The 24,137-nt window shown below is 39.5% G+C and overlaps 1 protein-coding gene across 10 annotated transcripts in view; it reads left to right on the forward strand.

Annotated features, from left to right (window-relative positions):
* Positions 1 to 24,137, forward strand: part of SFMBT2 (Scm like with four mbt domains 2) — a 260,454-nt gene that overhangs the window by 140,314 nt on the left and 96,003 nt on the right. For all 10 annotated transcript variants that reach the window (XM_077169475.1, XM_077169466.1, XM_077169470.1 and 7 more), the window contains 2 exons: positions 16,591 to 16,692; positions 21,503 to 21,650. In XM_077169475.1, coding sequence (XP_077025590.1) covers positions 16,591 to 16,692; positions 21,503 to 21,650 — 250 coding nt within the window. The remainder of the gene's footprint in view (positions 1 to 16,590; positions 16,693 to 21,502; positions 21,651 to 24,137) is intronic.

Here is a 24,137-nt window from a genome sequence, read left to right on the forward strand (position 1 = left end):
CATTTACCTATTATTAAGCTTTTACAAGCTATCGTTTGATTGACAAGACCTAAGCCACTGTCAACTAAGGTGAAATGCCCCAGTTTCAAGAAAAGCATTACAATTTTGTCTTTCAAAAGAACTAATAAGATGTATTTCTTTCAGAGTTTGCTTCTATCCTCAAAAAAATGCAGTTATTATGGCACTATTTCACCATTTTGGCCAGCGAGGCCTGGATTCCTCACTCTTTCAATTGGCTAAGCATTGACCATGATACACTACTGGACTTAGAGGAACTTAGTAAATTTTAAAAATAAGGTCAGTATAGGTTAGAAATGAGTGTCTGTCTCTCAGAAGTTAACATTTTATGGGTCAGATACTCATGAGCTTTCTACAATTGCTTTTTTTTTTTTTAAGATTAGTCAGATTAAGATTGTACACAGAAACTTGAAATGCCCTGATCTCGTAGAAGATCATAAAAGAAATATAAGATTTTCCTAAAATTTACAATAGTACTAAAATTTGTATTTGTATGATATTACTGATATAGCTGGAAAAAAAAACTTTATTTTTTTAAAATTTTTATTTATTTATTTTAACTTTTTTATTAATTAAAAAAATTAACAAACAAAACATTAAGATATCATTCCATTCTACATATGAATCAGTAATTCTTAATATCATCACATAAACCTCTGTTGTTTGCACATACAACCTAGGCACAGCAAACTACCCTTATTATTTCGGAAAAGTTTTATATCTTCAGGGTCTGGGACTATTTATCAGCCATGTTCCTGGATGCCAACCAAGGACCAGCCTCGTAAGCAGACTCTTTCTAATGGTTTCAGTCGTAACTCTTTTCTGCACACTCCATTCCATCCATTAGCAAATCCTGTTGGCTCGATCTTCAAAATATGTCCCAAATTTAACCACTTTTCTGCACATCCATTACCACTACCTTCATCCAGACAACCACATCTCTTTCCTCAATTGTTGCTTTAATCTCAGAACTTACTTCCCTGATCATTGCTAACTACATGTTCCTGAGAGAGCAGTCAGAATGACTTTGTTTAAAAACAAAAGTCAGATCACGTACCTCTCTTATTTAAAACTCTCCAGCAGTTTCTCATCTCACTCTGGGTACAATCTAGAGGGTCCTGTGTGACTAAGTTTCCCACTGCTTCTCTGAGCCCTTCTACTGCTCGAGGGCCCGATGGACTCACCTCTGTCTCCAGTGCCTTCCAGGCTGCCCCCGTGCTGCCCCCCAGCAGGCACCACTGCCACCGGCCTTGGGCTAATGTACTGCCTGTCTGGAAGGTAATCCCCCCAGATATCTACTTGGCTCCTTTCTTGCTTTCTTCAGGTCTCTGCTTAACATCAAAACTGGCACTCCCCCACCATCTTGCTCTGCTACTTTGTTTTGGTTTTGCTAGTAGCACTTCTCCCCTGACATTATGTATTAATTTGTTCATGTGCATATCATCTCCTTCCCCAGCTTGAATCTAGGTTCCATGATTCCTGTTATGACTGTTCTATTCCCAGTTTCGGGAACATTGCTCAGCACACAGTTAGCTCACAGGAAATATTCTTGAATGGATTAATAAAGAAATAAGTACCGAATTCAGCTTAGAAGAATAAAAGCTTAGGAGAAGTCATTTATACAACTTTTTAAAAATTAAATAAATCCCCTCTGAGTAGTTCTGAATAATAGAAAAGCTACCTACAGAGGGGAAAAGACTGAACTGTTTTTGGGTGGTGAATTGCCAACTAAGACTGGCATTTTCGTGATCACTTCGGTATATTCTGGGTCAACAGATCTTGGCTAAGAATAAGAAATGGTTGAGAGCCCTGAGAAGAATATTGCAGACAAACCGACATTAAGAAAACATCTCGGCATTAAATAAATCACATCCTGTGTAATCCCATTGCTCATATACTTGAAATGTCAAGGTTTGCTTCTTGTTTAAAATTATTATAAACTAGACATCATATTGTTTCACATGCACTCTGTGGGTGGGGGTTGTTTTTTTTCCCTCATTTCAAAGCATCTGTCCTCATTATCTCTTTTGATTCTCACAGTAATCTAGTACTCTGGTGTGATCTATTGTTTCCTCATTAAACAAACTGATAAATGGAGATATGCGTTTGAGGAATGCGCCCAAGAGAACACTCCAGATGAGTGGACAAGCTGGCATTTAAGTGACCGGTTTCTGCCTTCTCGTTGGCTTCTATTTCCACAAATTGCCTCTCTGAATACTCCCCTCAGGTTCTTGGGATGATATGTATTATAGCTGTGCAGAGATGAAGAGTGGCAGCGTTTTGGTTTACTAAAGCTCCTGGAATGCAGTATATGAGAAATAGGTTGGCTTTTATAATGGGGATTTATTAGGTTACAAATGTACAGTTCTAAGACCATGAAAATGTCCAAATTAAGGCATCAACACGATGACACCTTCTCTGAAGGAAGGCCACATGGCTGGCATTTCCTGGTCCTTCACTCCCGGTTTTGCTGCTTTCAGCTCCTGGTTTCATTGGCCTCCTCTCTGAGCTTCTGTGGGTCCTTTCTTAGCTTCTCCAGGGCTTTTCCTCTCGGCTCTCTTCGCACTTCTCTGGGTGTCTCAAGTGATGCCTGAAAAACTTTTTCATTGTATCTCACTTTCCCCATAGGTTAATGTTTAATAAACAGAGGGAAGGGGCAGGTGATTGAAGGCTAATTGACAAAAGAAAATGCTGTGTGAGGCCATTATTATTATAATTTTTTTTACAAAGACCCCCCAAAAGGCATTCCTCTCACTTCTCTCTTCTCTGTGAAGTGCGGGCTGGTAGTGCTTGCTCCCAGCACAGGAAGCTTCTGCGGATTCTCATCCTGCTATTTATTCTGTTCTTTTTAGTTTTGAATTACGTACTTGTCAGTGTGATTGTAGATTTAACCCTTAGAGGGAGTCCCTTTTCTATTTTAGCATCTGAGACCTAGCTTAAAGGCCAGAGAGACAAGATTAAATGTGACACAGAGAGAAAAGCTTCTCTTTCTCATTCTGTCTGGTACAGCCAGAGGAGTAAGAAAGGATGCTAGCTGCTCTGTGACAATAGACAGTGATGCTGCCGTTTCTATGGGGACTGGATTCTTTTTCTCTTGTTCAGCACCCAAAAGCAGCAATAATAAGAAACTCGTCACTAAGTTTGGCCTTCAGGTGGGATGCTTAGATTCTCCCAGAATTTGTTTTAGGCTCCCAGGGTGGAGTTGGAACGTAATTTCTTTGGCACGAGATACCGTGTTCTACCTGGCAGTGTATGTAGTACCAAGTCATTTTGCAGTAAATACTTAGGTGACACGTGGTTGATCTTCCACAAGCTGCTGAACCCCGATGGTTCTTTTAAAGAAAGGCTAACTCGACAGTAGGACTAGCTCAGATGGTTTGCCCCATGGGGATCCAGAGAATTGTAGATTGAAATTCTGACTTCCCAAAGCAACATGTGCCCAGGAGCCATGCCGGACTGGGGGTTCTCACTGTGCCCCTTGGTGGAGGGGAAAGGTCCTCTTGCATGTTACCCGTAATTGTACTGGTTTGTATGACATTACCTCCTCCGGAGGGTCTCATTTCTTTGAAGACTTGATCAGGTTTGTTTAAAAGAGTCTCTTTGGACTGATAAATCATGGTGAAGTTCAGTTTATCTAAGTCCCCTCCTTTACTTTTTATAGAAAGGGAAGGTCGAGCTCACTTGTACTGATTCTTTGAACATTCTGTGTTCTTGAGCAGAAGTACATGAATTACATAACTGGAAAAAAAGGACTTTAGGGGCCATCTAGCTTTTATGAGCAGTGAAGAAAATCGTGTAGGAGGCATAATAAAGAGGGCAACTTTGGGCAAACAATAAATGTATCTATAAAAAAGTCAGAAAGCGCAGATATTTAAAGAGTTCATGGTAACAATTGCTTGATCACATGGACTCAAATGCTGCCATCTGCTAGGTAGCTGTTTAGTTTACATTCTAAACATTAAGAATTTAAGAATGTTGTCAACTTAACAGTTCTATCATTTCCAACTGGCTTCTGTTTGCCACCGAAAATTTTAACTCTTGGCAGTAACTACATTTACAGGCAAGGCAAGATAATATTAGCATGAACTCAATGCAGTTTGGATATGGGGCATGGGGGGGGCCTGAATCTCTTGTTTAAAAAAAAGAAGACATTTCAAAATGATGATTAGGTCATATTTTTACTTTTCACATTCTCCATGATACTGTCCATTAATAAGAATAATCAAGAATTAATGATAATTCTTTCATCCATGGTTGATTTGCTAATAATCACAGTGAAATTATATGTAGATTTGTGGTTTTTCCTCCTACAAATACACACAAATCTTTTGCAGGTTAATACATATTACTATGTAGTAAGTACATAGTGCCTTCCTTGGAAACTGATGTAAAGGTAAAGACAGGTTAAGTACTTTAACTCTGTGGAGGTTTAAGGGCTGATGGAAGATGAGGAACACATGGGCTAAGTGGCCCCCAGCACTCAAATGCTGCTGGTTCTCTGGAACTTGACCTTCCACATCTGCTCCTGCCCTGTGGACCTTTATGTGAATTGCCTGATACAATGAAGAGGTGTGGAAATCTTTCGCTTTTGCATTTCCTCTCTTCACTCTTTTAGACGGCCACCCTACTTTGAGTTCCCTTGTCTTGATAGGTTAAGGTCAAGAGTCAGATAAAATCTGCCTCCGCTTTCCTCTCCATCCCCATTTATACCCAGAAGGGCCAGCATAAACAAACTGGGTGAACATTTACATGAATATATAATGTTCTGTTTAACAATTTTTTTTTTTAAAAAAGCAACAAAGAAGTTTAGAATAGTAGAAACTTAACCTAAAGCTGGAAGTGCCACAAGATGTGGCACTTGTAATTGACTGGAAGAGTTTTAGATTCCAACAAGGTTAATGTTTGGGTTTTTTTTCCCCCACTAGTATCTTGATTCTTCTGAAAGTAAGTATGGCATACATACATGCATACCTCCCAACTGTAAAAGAAATCAGAAAAGGTCATCTATTTTTGTTGTGTTTTGTACAACTTAGCCCCCTTTCTGGACCTCCGTTGCTTCTGAGGTTGTGGTGATGTTGAGAGCCTGCAGGACCACCTTCCCAGGGATGGGGAGAAAGCTGGGGCTGATGTGGGGAAAGCCTCACTTCTGTAATAAGTTACACCCCTTTGGAACCCCTTTGGGATATGTGTTTACCCTTTCAGGCCCTTCAGGTTAGCATACCAAGGCCCAGTAAACATAAATGGGGTCAGGGATAATTCACTTGAGCATCAGCCTCATCCTGCATTGGAGCATGTGGGAGCAGTATTGACCATAACTTCATTATTCAGAAACAACAGGATTGCTGGGCAATCCATCTATTATCTCATTATCCTCAACGATAACCCAACAAGGCAGTTGAGGAAACTCAAGACCCAAAGAAGTTAATTTTCTTACCTTTCATTGTGGGTGGGACATTGTCATTTGTGGGAGAGCTTGGGGCTCAGCACAGATTTGAATGAATCTCAAGGCTAAGTTCTTTCCTGTTTCTATTGTCCAGTTTTCAGTAAATTATTAGAATATTGAAAGACTGAGTGAAGTTATTATTATAACCAAGGGTCAGAAAACAATTTTCGATTTTTAGGGGTTGCCCGTCAGATATCATATTTGCACTGCATTATGTTGGTTGACTCATTATTATTCAGTTGTCTTTGACAGGAATTTTCTTGGCATTTTGGGCAGGATCCTCCTTAGTTGTAGTAGTTAATGTCCCCACCCATCGCCAAATGCTTCCTCTCTGGAGGATGGTGGGGCTCTCCGTGTAGATCTACTGGTATTAGCTAGTCCTCGTTGTCCCATTTTTCTTAGCAGTAATTGTTTTTGGGAGAGGCACGGGACCAATTTGAATCACCAGTGAATGAGGAAGTCTGCTGGATGGTTTTTGGAATAGGTTTCCTTGCTCGTAAAAAGAGAAATAATGATGAGTTACTCCCTCTCCCTTTTTTTTTTTTTTTTTTACTTTTTTTTTGGTATGCTGTATGGCGAGGGTCACATGTCATTATTTTTCCATGTGATTATCCTGTTACCACAGCACCATTTGTTGAATTTTTTGCTTGTGTTTGTTTTGGGGGAAGTGCATGGACTGGGAATCGTACCCAGGTCTCCCACATAGCAGGCAAGAATTCTACCACTGAGCTACCCTTGCACCCTACTCCCTCTTCCTTTGCACTCAGTCTTTCTCTGAGAATTCTTCAATGCCTAACCAGTCATCTGGAGACCATGACTGCAGCTGGATGGGGAAATGCAGTCCTGAAGGAGTGCTGAAAAGATGGGAAGACCTGGGGCAGCTTCGACATTAACCCCTCTCTCTCTGTTAACCAGTTGTGATCTGCCTTTCCTCTGGAGTACTTTGTCTGTGAGGTCCTGGGCTTCCTATGGTTTATGTCAGTTTGTGCAGGATTTTCATCTAGCACCTAATGGATGAAGCTTCCATCAGAAACCAGTACCAGTCCTGATGGCTGGGTCTGCTTCTCTGTGTGTTTGAAATGCCAGCTATCTCCTTAGAAATGAGCCTTTGGTGCCTTGGTGGTGGGCAAGCAGGTTAGCAAATAACTGAGTAACTTGAACCCTGCATCATTGTTACAGGCACACAGAATAACCATTACTTAACACCGCTGTGCGTGCCTTTGTGGTATGGTCCTTCTCTCTTTCCATGACAGCATCTGACTTATATGTGGTGTTCAAAATGAGGACCATGGGAGGGTGGGTGACCCCAGCCCCGAGTCTGTGGGGTACACAGGCATGGAGGCCAAGTCCAAATGTCCGTGCCTTGTCTTGTGGAGATCACACTGGAGTGAGTCCAACTAAAAGAGCCACTGTGTGGCCCATCAAACCAAGGGACTGACTGAAGGAGACCATCCAGGTGGCTTAATGCTGGAAAAAGGGGCTAAGAAAGTCAAGTGACCTTGGGGAAGTTGCTGTGAAGTGATGAGGGAGGAAGGGGAGACACAGTTTCCAGTGTCTCATCGACTGTACCCGGCTTCTCTCAGCTGTACCTAGAGCAGTGGTTCTCAAGTGGGGATCAGTTTCCCTGTACGGAACACTGGCAGTGTCTGGAGGTGGTTTCGATGATCACATCTGGGGAGGGGGTGTTGCTGGCGTCTAGTGAGCAGCTGCACATCCTACAATACACAGGACAGACCCCATCCATGAAGAAGTATCCTGCCCCAGATGTCAGTAGTGCTAAGACGGAGACACCCCAGTCTAGGGAAGGAACCTCACCTGGAAACAAGGTGGCCAGCGGAAGGAGTTAAGGGCAGCCATAGCTGGAGGGAGGTTGCTGAGGCTGGTGCTCTGGACAGATAGATCTGTGCAGGGGTGGCTGGCTGGACTCTGCAGTTTGCCCTCACCTGTGGGAGAGCCGTTCAGGATGCTGTGAGCTGCCTCGCCATCCCTTTCTGGAAAGGTCAGAACAAAAAGTCAGACTGTGCCTCGTGGAGAAGTGTTTGTTTCCCTGTGCATTCTGTTCATCACCAACTCTTGATTCTTCTTCTGAAAGGCACAGCTTTGGCACAACGGCGTGGAGGCAGCACAGTTCGGGGCAGTTGGTCGCATTTCCTTGCCAGCCGTTGGGTGGCATCTTGGGGATCTCTGCAGAACGAACACGGGGCAGCAGTTTTGCCCAGCCCGATCTGCCTGGGGGCGTGGGGCCGGGAGGAAGCCGCCTTGGGCTGCTGCCCCGCGCTCTGCTCTGCGCTCCTTCAGCCCCCACAGCTGCCCCCCTCCCTACGCTGGGCGTTGCCGTGGAAACACGAGCAGAGACTGAGCTTATTGGGAGAGAATTAACCAAGCATGACAACAGGCGATGTCGTCCCTGTTTACCTACACACACAAAATGAGCCTGGTTTCCTTTTGCTTTTTTTTTTTTTTTGGTTTGTTTTGTTTTTTGTTCTTTTGCTTTTGCTTTTTTTCCCCCTCATAGTTATGGTGTAAGTAGGGTTGACTTTCTTGCCACTTAAATGCTTTTAAGGTCCTGGTTGTTAAGAAATGAGATACTTCTCATTGCCCCTTCTCCCCCCCTTTTAACAACCCAGTATACCAGTCTGGGGATTGACGGTGAAATAGGCCCATTGTAATCCCCAGTTATAAATCTGGTTCAGTTTGAAGTACTTTGTACTATGATTTCTCATGACTGTTTTTTAACCTTTATTTAATGCCCAGCTAGTAGATAAAATTGCTATTTACAGCTGTTAAGTAAAAGATGGAAATGCTCATTAGCGTTTGGCTTATAGATTTGTATTACAGATTTTTTTTTTTAGAAATACTCCATTGGCTAAATTTAATTCGGTACAGTGAGATTGAAATGCATTAATACTATTGATTTAATAAGTGCTGGCACCCTAATGGCCAATTTTAGATGAAACTAATATTGAGAGTAATTTTCTAATGAACGTCTGAGCACTAGGTCATTGTTGAAACGAAAAGAGAACAGTCCCGAAAATTGTGCTGAATCTTTTCTTTAGCATGACATATCCAGCTGATGTGAATAAAGGAATTAAAGCATAGTTCATTATATGCCAATTTGAATGTAATACTAATTAAAACCTTCCTTTGACTTCACTGAAGCCTATTCTTAGAAATTATGCAAATTAATTGAGAGCTTGAAAGAAGCATATGCAATATTTGAATTCCCTGTAGACCAAAAAAACCTGACATATTGAAACTGAAAAATTATACGGTGTGGTATTTTATATGAAGTCTGAAACACTAAAAGATTTTGATACTTAAACAGTTTTTGAAGGGGATTTGATTTTTTTTTTGTCTATTTGATTTTATATCAACATAAGCAAAAAGAATTAAACAAAGGTTGACACTGAGATTGCTGCTGCTAAAGAAAACTTCTGTTAGCATTTGGTGGCGGAACTCAGGTTAAGAATTTGATTTCTGCACAGAAGATTATTTGCTGTTTCTCCCCACATTAAAATACTCACCAGGTACATTTTAATTTTGTTGTGTTATTTAGTTTGAACTCATTCTCTCCTGTGTCTCAGCCTTCTTAGTTTTCTATTATGTGAGATGCATTTATCTCATGAAGCAGAGAAAGGAGGAAATGTTAGCGACTTAGGCAGTCCAGTAGCCACATACTAAACTATAAGAGCATAACCTGCAGTTCTTTTAAGCTCCTAAAATAAAAGTAGAGTAATTATTTAAATTGAGATGTGCATGTGGGAGGGAAAGAGAACCTGAAATGATGGAGGGTTCTTCTATTTTCTCTCTCTTCTGTTTCTCTGTTAATACTCTTCATGCCCATCTGTAGCTTAAAACTCACAGTCACTTTATTTTATAAAAAACTTCAGTGTTCACCCTGAAACTTTATTACTGTGCCAGAAAATTTTGTGCTGCTGCTTGCTTACTACTGACTAATGTCAGGGCAGCCTCTGGCAGTAGTGTGGCTTAAATAGCTAGGTTTACTTCTTCCAAAAACAGGTAGCACTTGTCTCCAGATGTCCCCAGTCACTTCAAAGGAAAAGACTTTCTTGGAGGCTAAGATTTAAAGGGTAGGTGACCAGCATGAAGTTAGTACTTGGGAGAAGACCTTGAAGTGGGTGAAGTTGGATCTCAGTTTGGTGGGTGAAAAAGTGAAATATAAAGCAGAAATATAAAGAAATGTAAAGCCTAAACAATCAAATATATTGTTTGTCTATACTTCTTCCGGCCCAATTCTTCATCACTCACTCAGTTATTTCCTCCCTTAATTTCCAGCTTCTAGATGTCAGGAACCATGTCTTCTTGTTTTCTCTTCCTTCACTGGAGATTAGTGCATAACACATAGTATTTAAAAAACTGCATCAAATCGGTGTGGACTTTGCATCTAGCCATGTGTACTGGATTAACCACATTTTTCAGATAAACCTTTCTTGGCTAATATTGATAATGTTATGAGTAAATAGGTATTGATGAATGGTGACTTAAGTATACCATAGGCATTTTCCTAGACATATTTCTTACATCACCATTGCTTAATATAAGAACCCATAAAAGTACTTTATTAAAAATATTTGTTATTGAAGACTGTGATTGTTTGTATTTAAATATTTGGGGACAATTGTTAGTTTTTTTAATGTCTGAATTTTCTTTGACATGCTTTCCAGAAGTCATTGATTGATGACTTGAATTAACAGTACAAATTGGAGATTATAAGTAAATGATCAGTATTAATAGCTATCGCTTTTTTGCTTGGTAATACCAAGCTTTGAAGTAATTTTTTAGGAACCTAGAGATTGTGGGAGTTTGTTTTGGTTGGCTTTTACTAATTAAATTAGGGATCAAAAATAAAAGATCTTTTTTGGTTTTTACTTCCCAGTTTTTTATGTAATCTAATAGTTAAATAATAGGCTAAGAGTCCAACTGCTTGAGTGTTGAGTCCTGGCTCCCCTCTCATTAGCTCTGTGTCTTTGATTTGGGAACTTAACCTCTCTGTATCTTAAATTCCTCATTGTAAGATGGATACGATCTGTATGAGGGGAAAAGGATATGCTATATGGACAGTGCTTAAAAGTATTCAAAACATGTTGGTTTTTATTATTCCTGTCTTCTTGATATTATATACTAAACCAAATCTTTCTTAGTGTGGAGTTCCTCTGTCTTAATAGGAGACAGTGAGAACTGCTTAGGTTCTGGAGAAATAAAGCACATGAAACCGGAGCAGTGAAAGGAAGTCACTGTATACATAATTCCTTTTACCGTTGGTTGGACTGAAAGCAGATTCCCTGAAGGGAGGTTGTTACAATAGCATGCTAAGACAGAGCCCCAATGAAATGAATGGCATTTTGCTTTTGATCAATATAAGACTACTTTAGGACAAAACTCAAATGTGTAGCCATAAATGTAGCTGGGAATGGCATTGCCAGCATTGATTAAATGAGAGCAGGTTTTTCTATAAGCAATTTAACCGGGCTTTGGTGTATTTAAATAAGCACAGTTGGTTGAATGTGACAGGGCCTATCTGTACATGTACCGAGAACTTACTAATATCTCCTAATTTCAGGAATAACATCATTCTTGATCCAGTAATTGTGAGGCATGAATGATTCTCTAGAGCTTTGCAGAGGCTGGAATGCATCCTTCAAACCACAGTGACTTTTCCATTATCCTTTTCTAGGCAGTAGGTTTCGCGATCATCTTCAGGGGCCAAAGACACTCTTTTGAACATTGTGAATGATTAGCTGGGTATTTGTGTAAATGACTGCCCAAGGCAGATGGGCTGGGTGTGAGTCATTGTGTTTTTAAATGAGGGTGTCTACCTCTTCTCATGCACTAATATGGATATATGTCTGCACACACGCAGGGCTTAGAAGGGTGATGATGTTGGCTTATTTGGAGATCCTCTGGTGTTGAATTCTTCAATTATAAAAAACTGTTTCTTAGGAGTGTTGAATGTATCCTTTAGCCTTTTAGAACAGACTAAAGTACCTCAATTGGGTAATTAAGACCCTCTCTCCCTGACTCAATTTATCATGCTTACTTCCCCCAAATCTTTTATTAAGCTTTTCAAATTCCAAATTAAGACTCATTCCTATAAATCCATTGACTGCATCACCAGAGTTATATTTAACTTTTATACAGTGGATGTAAAATAAGTCATTCTGAAATTTTTTCTAAGTCTTGATCTTCCATAACTGTTTTTGTTTGACTTTTCCTGCTCCCTTCGAGTTTTGTCTTCTTTGGTAGATTTTTTCATGTGTTCCATGCAGAATCTTGTATCCTACTACTGATATGTGGTTCCTTAGTGGTTTCTCCTGAATGCTTATTGAATGAATGATGCATCATAGAATTGGAATGGATGTCAAGAAATCATGTAGCTTTGATGTTTCTTTAGTGCAAGTCAAGAAATATTTATTGAGGCTTTCTTGGATGATCTGCATAGCACTAAATGAGAGAGATTTGCATTCTCTAAAATACCTGTCTTGTTTTTAAAAATTCCCCACTGCAAAACCCTTTAGAAAATATTATCCTACCTCTTCTTGTAAAATGCTTCTGACATCATCATTCATGGATAACGTAATCAGTTGGGTAGCAGATGTAGTAATACTTCTAATTGTTTGGATCTTTGCTTCTGAATCTTTGGGATTTCCATTATATTGACTTGCCTGTGAAACTGATGGAATTTCTGCTTGGTCACAGAAAGATTGCTTGCCTGCCCCCCCCCCCCCCCAATGATATTTGGAGTTCAAGTTTAAAAGAATATTATGGATACCTGTGGATCTTTGAAAGCAGAATATAAAATACTGTGTTTGACCTAGAGGGGCCAGTCTCTTGAGAACATCAGCTAGTTCCATCTCCCTACCCCTTATTATCAACAGCCTTTCCAACATGAAAAAGTTAGAATGAGCATAGCCCAAATACCCCTAAAGAGTAGGAGAAAGATCAAAGGTGATGGTGGAGTTATACAGAGAAGGTAGGGTTTACAAATGAATATGATTGCTGAATCAATAAATTGATATTTCTTTTAGTCTCCAGTATCTTAGAGCAGCTGGAAGTAAAAACCTAAAATTGTGGATTGTAACCCATACCACACTTTGAAGTCTGCTCTACAACTAATTGTTGTGCTATGCTTTGAAATTTTGCATTTTTGTATATGGGTTTTTTTTTTCACAAAAACGTAAAAAAAGTTATGTTAAAATATGTGTATATTCCTTCTAGCCTCCAATGTTAAGAAGCAGCTAGAAGGAAAAATCTGAGATGATGGTATTGTAGCTCATTACAAACTCTGGGACCTGTCCTGTAACTGTTGAAGAGTACTTTGAAAGCTATTGCTATTTTCTTTCTTTACTTTATATATATGTTATATTATACAATTTAAAAAGTTAAAAAAAAGTACTGTGTTTGATTATTGCCATGTTCCAAACTGTCTGACTTCTCTTCTCTTATTGAACAAGAGGGTTTAAAGGTTTTTGTTTCATTTGAAACAAAAGCAGATGAGTTTCCACAAGTAAGAAGTTTGTGTATCAGCTGCTGAAATCTAGTCGAAAGTTAAGCTGTAGGAAGATCTGTGACTGAGAAGGGGAAAACTTGCCTCTAAACCTTTGGACTAATACTCAGCATTGGTTTTAAACAATTAAATATCTTAATGTCATCTTATTTTTTACTTTCATCTCACATATGACCATGCATGATTTTATGTTTATAGTAATTTTTGTGCCTGAGCAGAGAGGAAAGTTAAGTCATTGACATAAGATTTCACAGATGCTCCAGGAAAGAAGGAAAAAATGTGGAATAGCTGCACCAAGTAGGTCCACTCTTAACCTAGAAACCTAGTTCAGTGAAGTCAGAGGAAGCAGAAAACACTGAAATCATTAATGATAAGCATTTATAATCCAGTCATGAGCCTCAAAATGAGATTATCAGAGAACAAATTGTTATCCTGCCTTAATGTTTTATTTCTAAGAAGAGGCATTTACTGTCAGGCCCCCACTAGATGGCTGTGAATAAAATAAGGTTTCTGTTCAAGAACAGCAGTTAGAACAGGCTCCCTGGAGCCCACCGTGTTCCAGCCCAGCACTGGGGGCTGTGACTGGGAGACCCACCAGTGGCGCAGAATAAACAAAAGGCATGCACTTGGCTAAAGGCTTGCAAGTCAGTGTTCAGGGCACAAACAGAGAAAGGGCCAGCAGGCTGTGGGTCAAAGTTACTAGAAAGCTGGCTCTACTCAGGGAACAAAAGTTTGAATGAGTATATTGGGCAAAGAGTGAGCACACAAGCTGGGACGAGAAGGAAGGAATGATAGTGGGTAGGTGTTCTAGTTTGCTAGCTGCTGGAAAACAATATACCGAAAACAGAATGGCTTTAAAAAGGAGAATTTAATGAGTTCCTAGTTTATAGTTCTAAGGCTGAGAAAAATGTACCAACTAAAGCAAGTCTATAGAAATGACCAATCTTTGGCATCTAGGAAAGATACCTTGGTTCAAGAAGGCCAATGACGTTCAGGGTTTCTCTCTCAGCTGGAAAAGCACGTGGCAAACATGGCAACGTCTGCTGGCTTTCTCTTCAGGCCCCTTGTTTCATGAAGCACCCCAGGTGGCTTTTTCCTTCTTCATCTCCAAAAGTCACCGACTGATGGACTCTCTGCTTTGTGGTTCTGCGGCCTTCTCCTTGGTTTCAACTCTCCAAAATGTCTCTTTATAGGATTCCAGTAAACTAATCGAGACTCACATAGAATGGATGGAGACACGTCTCCATCTAGGCAAGCTTAATACCCAGAATTGATTGGGTCACATCTTCGTGGAGATAACTCAATCAAGTTTCCGCTCTATAGTGCTGAATAGGGATTAGAAGAAACCATTGTTCCCACAAGATTGGTTAGGATGAAAACATGGCTTTTCTAGGGTACATAAATCCTTTCAAACCAGCACAGTAGATAAGAAGTCCAGGCTGCTGCCAGGAATCCTGGCCATGGAGGCTCAGTGGAGAAGCAAATGGGAGAACAAGGGAGAGGTGGAAATTCCAAGAAGACCTCTGGTGGTCAAGTCAAGTGGCAGGGCATGTATGACGTGCTTCATCTTATTGATGGACCGCATGTCAAGGATGTGTAGCCGCATGGCTCTGGGTAGCAAGAGGAGATGCTGCAGCAAGAAAGGAAGGACATCTGATGGCAGAGACAGACACAGAAGACCATCTTTAAAAATATTACGTGCATCCAGGGCCATTTGTTAGAATTAAAATGTGTCATTAGTATTTGAGGGCGTTGCTGTATTGTAAAACAGCATAATATTACTGCTTAAATTTGCTGACTATATTCAGGCAGAGTAGGGAAGGCAGATTATAATTTTAGAATAGTTCCTCTGTTCAAAAGGTTAAAGGATTTTGTGCTTACAGAAAGAAATATCTGCAAAGTGCATAAATGTGATTCAGCTCCCGGTGAGCGTGAGGTTTTGGGGCCATGATGTCTTTTAATCTTCTAATTCAGATGTCAATTGGTTACTTTCTGTTTGGTTCTTATGTCGCAACACCTCTGCTATATTATGGCTGTGCTACACTATCACAAAAAAGTTTTTTTTTTTTTAAATTGGCATTATGGTTGGTACATGTTAACATACATTAGCTCTCTATTCTGTTTCTTTTGATTTGTTTTCTTTTAGGACCTTTACAAATAAATACTTTATTTTCAGTATAAAAAATGGAACTCTTCCATCCATACCTAGGAATATTTTCTCATACTTTTTTCCTTATACATGTAATTCCTTATAAAACGTTTATTCTAAATTCTCAAGGTTTAACATGGGCCACTTCTTTCTATTAGTTGTTGTCCTCTAAGTCGTTGTGCCTTGCCCATGTTCCTTCTCATCCTACCAAGGCATTATTTGCTTCAGTGGGAATCATCATTTACTGTGCATCTGTAGGTCACAGAGACCTGTACAGACTGCCATGAAGAAATGAAAAATGAAAGAGTCCTTGGGGTTCTGTGGGCATTTATATTCCAACCTGGTTCGATGAAGCCCTGGAGCAGGGAAGAGTTTGGGGAGCGGTTCCTCTTCTCTGATCTCGCATGGGACCTATACCGGCTGCCTTGTCCACTTCTTGGGGGCTGCTGGGGCTGGCACATTGCTGTATAGCCATCCTCCGAGGAGGACGTAGAGTGGCAAGATCAAATTAATTTAAAAGCTGCTTTAAATTAGATAAAAGAAAGTGATGGAGCCACAGGTAGTTTTATACTTCACACCCAGTTGATGTATTCGGAAATAGCTTTGTTTATTTGCACCTATCATTTCCTCAGGGACAGGCTGCAAATATATTTATTTATCCACTACTGTTTATACAGACTGTGAGTTATGAGGTGACCTCCATCTCTGCAAGATAAATTCTGGTATCCAGAGTCCAGCCAATCTCCTCTATTGCTGTGTAGCTAAAGTGGATATTGAAATTTGTTTTCTTGAGAAGGCAGGGGAGCTCCATCTCCCATGCATACAGCTGCTGTGAGTGGGTTATAAAACTGCCAGACAACTATTAAAGAAGGCTGTCGCTCATCTTTATTGAGCAGGGAGGTCAGGTTCTGATTCTCTGCAAGGCTGTTTGGGATTCTTCTGTGTTTTATGTGCACATCTTCAAGATCATCAGCTCACTTCCAGTAATTGATGAACCGCATGCTCTCAGATACCGGAGGCAGGGACTACCTGTGTCACCCACAAGTGCCCACTGAAACCCTGGGAAGTAACTGTGGGAGCAAGAGGCCATGCTTTCTGAAGATTGGCCTGCTGCGTTTAAGATAACCGACTGCCTCTCTTACTCTGCTGACTTTCAATTGATAGCCCCTAGTAAGATCAAAGCAACGTAATGTGAATGTTTTGCTTAGTGTAAATTTAAGTATGACTACCAAGGCTTGTTTCCTTCTCCCCTGGAAAAGCAGTTTAGCCCGCAGAAAATAATTAAATCGGCAGTTTCTTGCAATAATCAGAAATTCAAAATTGAGAAGATTCATTATTTCCATCAGATTTCAGTTGTTACTCAGTAAAATGTCCCGGGATATCCCCCAGATAGTTACTGAGTTAATTTACAGTATCATAGCTTTAAGTTTGTTTTTTTAATCTTTTTCCCTGCAGGATCATGCAGATTTGCGAAGCCATTTCTTCACAGTTGGTATGAAGCTAGAGACAGTGGATATGAATGAACCCTTTCATATCTGTCCTGCGTCAGTGACTAAGGTGGGTTTTATTTCCTTGCCCCTCACCTCCGCCTCCAGGGTGAATCAAAGAAGTCATCCAACTCAAAACCAACCAGATGAAATATACTTCCTGCAAGGATATGCAGTAATGCCAAATGAACAAGGAGGGCGATTGCCTTCTCGCTGGACCAGTGCTATTTTAAGCTCTCTTTTTATCACTGGTACCATAGAGCAAGCCGCCGCCTCTTATAATGGATGGGGTGAATTTTACTTGTCTTCTGATAGTCTGAAATTTAGACCCTGGCATCCTTGAATGATTTGGAGAAAGGTTCAGATGCAGAACTGTGAGTTTACAGCAATGCGCTCTGCCAGGGACCCCGGACCAGCTCTCCTATTAACCAGTAGCCACGGAGATTAATCACTTTAAGCTGTTGTTTTTTCCTGTTCTCGTTGAAATATTTAAGCTATCTATGAGTTGCATATCATAATTCCTATACTGGCATGAGTTGCATATTATAATCATTGTATTGGCAACATGTGCCTCTTGCGCTGAGATTACTTAATATGATCTGTTTATATTTGAAAAGACCTGAAAATGGTGAAAAACAAATCCCCATCTCCAAAGAGGATTTGCACTTCAACCTCTTTCTTATCTGTTTTCATGGACTAAAGGAAAATTGATGCTTTGAAAATGTTCAGAATTAGGATGAAATTCCTTTTTCATGTAAAGGCATTTTTATTGTCATCTGATATCTGTTGAGATAGTAACTATACTTCCCCATAAAAGGACCCAGATGAGGCACCTATGTGTATGTCTACTGTGGGTATTTCGACCTTAAACATTCCCTTGTAATTGGCAAAGAGGAAACAACATGCTTACAGTCTTAGGAAGTGTGAGTTTTGGTTAACGGCCTTTTGCCCATTTCAGCAGGGGACCTTAATTAGAGGTTCAAAAGACAACTGCATTTTAATTTCTATTTCGGAAGGAGACTGGATTGGCTGATGGAAGCAGTAGTATCGTGAAGTTTTTGAGTCCTGATTTTTATCATTCAGGATTTGGTAGAATTGGAGCAATTTAGTGGTGATAATACATTACCAGAATATGGAAAATAGCTATTATAATGAATTGCTTCTTTTTGAAATGTTTATTTTTAGTGAACATAACTTATTTTTATAACTGCTAAAGTAATTTTCTTGAGGAATAGTTACATACAGGAAAAAACATTGACTTATGCTTTGCATGATAATCTCAGGATTGAAATTCATGCCCTCCTGCATACACACATTCTTTTCAAAATCTTTTTATTTGAAATTGCCTTTGGGGTTCTCCACTGTATATGTTGATAATTGTAGCTTATTTTTCCAAAACTAGGAATGATATCTTTTTGAAACCTGGCCAGAATTTCCCTTAATTCTGTTTATCTGGACTATGTATTACATTGTGTCCTCATTCTAAAAGGCTGCAGTGTCAGCTTCATCGGGTATTTATAAAATAAATTAAACAGAGCTCTGTATGTGCTTAACTTGCCAGCAGTAGGCTATCTCACATTCTTATGCCTTTAAATAATTGTAATACATGAAGTTAGAATGGCACATACTAATTGCAGCTAGTTTCAGTCCAAATACTTTCATGGAGTTGGTTAGATTTCCATTCACATCCGTTTGGTTTTCACGATAAAAATGTTTCTGAGTTGGTTTCATTTTGAGGGGAGACTTTCACTGATTCCTAACCCTACAGTTTTTGTTTCATTTTATTTTTTTCTTACCCTTTGTATCAAAAAATAAAATGCTTAAGTCATCCTGTTTCTTACATACGTTACTTCTTCTTTAGCTGATCATAGGTTATATAATCATGGATTAGAATGTTGTTTCTGCCTCTTAGAACTTGAGTAGCCACCTCCCGGGTTCAACACTCATCTTCATGTAATGAGGTATCAGATTATTCTCAATGTAGAAAATATTTATAGATAAATACATTTCTCTCAAGATTGGAAAGTATTTCAGAATATGTTGCTTGAGGATATATCAAACTGTGTGAACTGTGCTATTATTACTCGTGATGAAAATTTAATTTTTTTTATGGGGGTGATTTTCTTCATGGGGCACCTGTTGAAGAAATCAGTAATGATGTTAAAGCAAACAGACAAGAATATAGAGAATCACATGGTGGATCCAATATAGAGGGAGGATGTTTTTGGTGTTTGGAAACCGAGTGAGAAATTGATCACTGATGATGATGACGATGATGGCAATTGATGATGTGATAGTGATAATATTTCTGTATCTGAACTAGAACATGTAGTTCAGGGAAAAGGATACTGGAACTCCAAAGCTTGGGTTCTCTTGCTATTTCTCCTAACCCTGAACTGTAAAATTTTGAGCAAGGTAGTTATTGGTTGTGAGACATTGAGTTAGTTTGCTAGCTGCCAGAATGCGATATACCAGAACTGCAACTGCTTTTACAAAACAGGAATTTATTAAATTACAAGTTTGCAGCTCTAAGGGAGTGAAAGTGTCCAAATTAAGATACCAACAAGAAGTTACCTGTACTCAAGCAAGGCCGATACTGTCTGGAATATCCCCGTCAGCTGGGAGGTCATGTGGCTGGCATCTGCTGGTCCCTTGTTCCTGGGCTCCTTTGCTTTCAGTCTCTGTCCATGTGGGGTTTCCTCACTTTACCTCTCTGGAGCTGGCTTTCATCTCTTGGCTTCCCTTGGCTCCCTCCAGGTTCTGGCTTGCTTAACATCTCATGGAAAGGCGCATGACAACATCTGCTGGGCCCTAAGCATCTCCAAACGTTTGTGTCTCTGCTCTCTGTGTCAGCCCTGAAGTGTCTGTTGTCTTTCTTTCTCAGCTCTATCATTTCTGTCATTTCTAACTCTCTCCAAAATGTTCCCTCTTTTAAAGGATTCCAGTAAACTAATCAAGACCCACCTGGAATGGGTGGAGTCACATCTCCATGGAGAAAATCTAATCAAAAGATTTCAACCTACAGTATTGAATCAGGATGAAAAGAAATGGCTTCTCCCACAAGATAGGACCAGGATTAAATCATGGCTTTTCTGGAGTATATAATACTTTCAAACTGGCATTGTCCCTAGGACCTTGCTTCCAAACCATTTAGAGGCGTTAATCCATGATGGATTTGATGAAATGTATAAGCCCTCTCTCCTGAAGTGTGCACACGTGAACATGCATTTTAAGAGGTTTTGGAGATGTGTTAGTGTTCACTCATGGTCCAGTTGCACAGAGATCCTGCCAGTTGTTTACAAGTTATATATATTTTGCATATGTATGTGCACATTTGTGCATACATGCGTGAGACTAGACCATTAATGTAGCAATTATTTGCTGAGTATTTGTTTTGTGCTAGGCACTATTCTAGGCAGTGGGGAAATAGCAGGTAAAGTTCCTTCCCTTATAGAGCTTTTGTTTTAAAGAGGGGGAGACAATGAACAAAATTAATAGGTAATTTACCATTTCTTCATGCAAAATGCTAAGGAGAGAAATGCATCTGGCCAAGGATAATGGAGTGTTGGGATGGAGAGAGGATATAATTTTTAAATAGAGTTGTCAGAGATGGCCTCATTAGAAAAGGTGAAGTTTGCTCTTTTGCTCCCTAAAGTTTAATTTCACAAGCAAACCTCAGGCAATAGAATTATTAAAACCCTTTACTTGAATTAATATAGAGAGGAATATAAGTAGTTTCCTTCCCAGCTTAGACTTAATCGAGGGTCTTCCAGAAAATATTTTTTTCTGGAAAGGGCCAGAATTGATGGCTTTGTGAAAATGTTAAGTTTTCCTAAAAAAGGTTGGTTTATGTCTGTTGGGTAGAGAAAGTGATCTTTATTTCCTGGTTCACTGACCAGGTTCTGTAAGTCTGTCATTCTTTTCAATGTCTTGTCTGTTGAGCTTTACCTTCTGCTTTGTCAATCAGCATCCTGTGCCTCTATTTCTCCACTGATCTTCTTTTTTTATCTTCAGTGGATATGCATTGCTTTCCTATGCTCAAAGTATTTTCTGTGCATTGCGGGGATACATTGATGTATAAGAAGAGGCCCTTGTCCTCGAAGAACTTATGATCTTTTGAGAGAGAGAGAGATGTGTTATCAGTGTACAAGAAAGAAGGAGAATTTTTAGTACAGGAGTATAAGCCAGATGCTTTGGGAGCAGAGAGCAGAGGGCCCTTCAGTTCAAGCAGAGGGGCTGGGTAAACTTCCCTGCAGCATTGACATTTGAGATGCTCCTTGAAAAATGCACTGCGTTTTGATCCACAAAAAATGGAGCTGGGGCACACTGAGAGAGTAGTGAGTGAGAACAGTAAGAGGTTGCCTTTTGGGCTGAAAGATGGGTAATATGGCGGTACGTGATGTGAGATGAGGCTAGAAAGATAAGATTCAGCCAGATCCTGGAGTGTCTTGAATGATATGTGTAAGAAATTTGGCATCTGATTTGGGCAGTGGGAAACCAATATTCCATTTTGACCTTTCATTGGCCATCTTGACTTTCTTCCACACCAGGGTTTATCTCTAAGTCTTACTTTCTTCATCAGTTTGTTTGCTTCTCGGTATGGTCATTACTTTACTCCTCTAACACTTTCATTTTTCATTTTCTCTCTTTAACAGAATGTAATTATTCATTTCTCTTTCCTTTTATATGACTACAATGTCCAACGCTAACTTTTTAGCAACTGAATTAATATAGTAAATACAGGTTGGTAAGCCAGTTTGCACTCAAATCATTTTGGTGAACTATATTTATTGTCTTTGGAACATGTGCCAGTAGATTCTATTAACATTAGTTATAATACCAAAGAATTAACCCTTGGCTTTACTTGTATTTTCTTTCAGGTTTTTAACAATCATTTTTTTCAAGTGACCATTGATGACCTGAGAGCAGAACCTAGTAAACTCTCAATGCTGTGCCATGCGGATTCTTTGGGGATTTTACCAGTACAATGGTGCCTTAAAAACGGAGTCAATCTCATACCTCCCAAAGGTTTGTGCTCTGTGAAATTTTGCTTGGTCTGGGTGTGTCATGATGGTGTCTTATTGCCACTGAATTTAATGCCTTTGCTAACCTGGAAAAGTTCATGTTGTAAATCATTAAGGTTAAGTGTTTGAGTATAGTGGGAAAACGCCTTGGTTTGTAATTAGCTTGGCACAGGAGTCCATTCTATTCTTTCACCTGTTGAGATCTGTAATCTTGTGCTTGTCAGTCAACCTCTGTGAACCTTAGTTTCCTCATCAGTTACTATTTTGATAGCTATGCTGTTGTCGTCTTGTAATAGAAGGTATAGAATTGCTAAGTGATTGAGGTCAAAACCGGAAAAGTGTCTGAGAAATGGCTTTAAAAATGCAACAAAATGCTAACGAAGGATTTCTTTAAGTTTTTATTTCAAAGTCACATTTTCCCCAGAGCCCAAATTGCTCACAGATACCCAACAATTTGATGTTTTAATACCTTAACAAATTTTAAACTGGAAGCCAGGATGCATTAAAATAATTTTAAATTGGGAGCCTAGAACCCCATTATGAGAAGACACTGCATTTGTATTTAAGTAATATGGTTTGTTGCCCCCAAAGGTCTAAAGTTTAATTGGGGAGGAAAGCAACAGGATTAAAGATAGGATGATGAGAAGGAATGTGGAACAGTAGAAGAGAAAATTGAACAGAGGTTAGAAAAACTTATGGGGGAATTTTAACAGACAACCGTAGATGACATAGGGGATTTGTGCTTTTACAGATTACCCAGGATTGGGTTACTGGTGTCATTTACCCTACTAGGAAAATAACTAGATCCCCAAGGTTAAGTTCTAGTGTACCTGTGGTTATCCTATACTATAAGCAACATTTCATTCTGCTGTGCCCACCTTCTCTCTGACATGACTTACTCTACTTGTCTTCTGTCCTAATTTTCTCCCCATACTCATTTACCATGGAAGAAATGCTTTTGATAATTTCTATTCCAGCTATTCAGTCTTCAGGCTTAAGTTCTGTAGTACTGGAATATCATCTGATTGTAATATGGCAGACTTTTACATAATGTGAACTCTTTACCAGTTGCTGTTTTAGGTGCCTCGCTTATTTTTTATTTATTTTTTTCTGGGTATTTTTCAATGAATAGTTTTTTTTAAAATGTTCTTATTGTGAAATATAGCATATGTATGAAAAAAGCAATAAATTTCAATATACATTTTAATAAGTAGTTACAGGACAGATTTCAAAGTTTGGAATGGTTATAGTTCTGCAATTTCAGGTTTTACCTTCTAGCAACTACAAGATACTGGAGACTAAAAAGAAGTATAAATACAATGATTCAGTAGTCATAGTCATTTGTTAAATCCTACCTTCTTTGCTATAACTCTCCCTTTGATACCTCTCCCAATCTTTAGGGGATATTTGGACTATGCCCATCCTCACTTCTTCGTGTTGTAAAGGGTGTCAACAGTATAGGATGGGGGATAGAATTAGTTGATGTTCTTGGAGAGGCTGGCTCTTCTGGGTTTCAGGGCTTATCTGGCCTAGAAACCATCTGGAGGTTATAGGTTTCTGAAAAGTCATCTTAATGCATGAAACTTTTGTAGACTCTCAGGTAGAGCTGTAGGTGTTTTTAGGGTTAACAGAAATTATGTTGGTTGAAGTTTGGCAGACTGTGACAATTAGCAATATATAGCTGAAGCTTGCATCAGAATAGCCTTCAGAATAGCCAACTCCATTTCAACTCTCTTAGCCACTGATGCTTCATTTTGTTACATTTCTTTTCCCCCTTTTGGTCAGACAGGCATTGTTAGTCCCATGGTGCCAGGGCCAGGCTCATCCCTGGGAGTCATGTTGCCAGTGAGACTCACACCCCTGGCTGTTGATGTCTCACATGTGGGGACGGGTAATAATTTTCCTTGCAGAGATGGGCTTAGAGAAAGAAAGGCCACATCTGAGCAACAAAAGAAGATTTCTGGAAGTAACTCTTGGGTATAATTATAGGTAGGCTTCAGCTTCTCTGCCACAGAAATAAGTTTCATAAGAGCAAGCCTCAAGATCAAGGGTTTGGCCTTGTAAATTGGGAGTCCTTAATGTTTGAGAGAGTTTCAGGGGTTTCCCAGGTGGAAAGTTTAATATTAAATTCCATATTTTTTCTCTAGTCCCTCAAGGGGATTTTGCCAGTACTTTTTAATTGTCTGCCCAACATACCCTGGGCTGTATCTGGGTATCACATTCGGCTATACAGATTTATAAGCCCTCGTTCCCAATCTGGACTTCCTGTGTTTGAGTTGTTTAAATGAGCTTTCCAGGCAGGTTGATTTAGAATGTGTGTTACAAAAAAATTAAGTTTTGGGCAAAATAAACCTCTATGTCTTTGGTCTCATATGGTAGGTGAAGCCCTGTAATAAAGATAGTATCATCCTTTAGTGGCTACCTTATTTAACCCTCAAAATAACTCTCTGTGGAAACAAGATCACAGAGAGTTTGTATGACTAGTCCAAGG

Source organism: Tamandua tetradactyla, chromosome 7 (assembly GCF_023851605.1).
Source record: "Tamandua tetradactyla isolate mTamTet1 chromosome 7, mTamTet1.pri, whole genome shotgun sequence".
Lineage (NCBI taxonomy): Eukaryota > Metazoa > Chordata > Mammalia > Pilosa > Myrmecophagidae > Tamandua > Tamandua tetradactyla.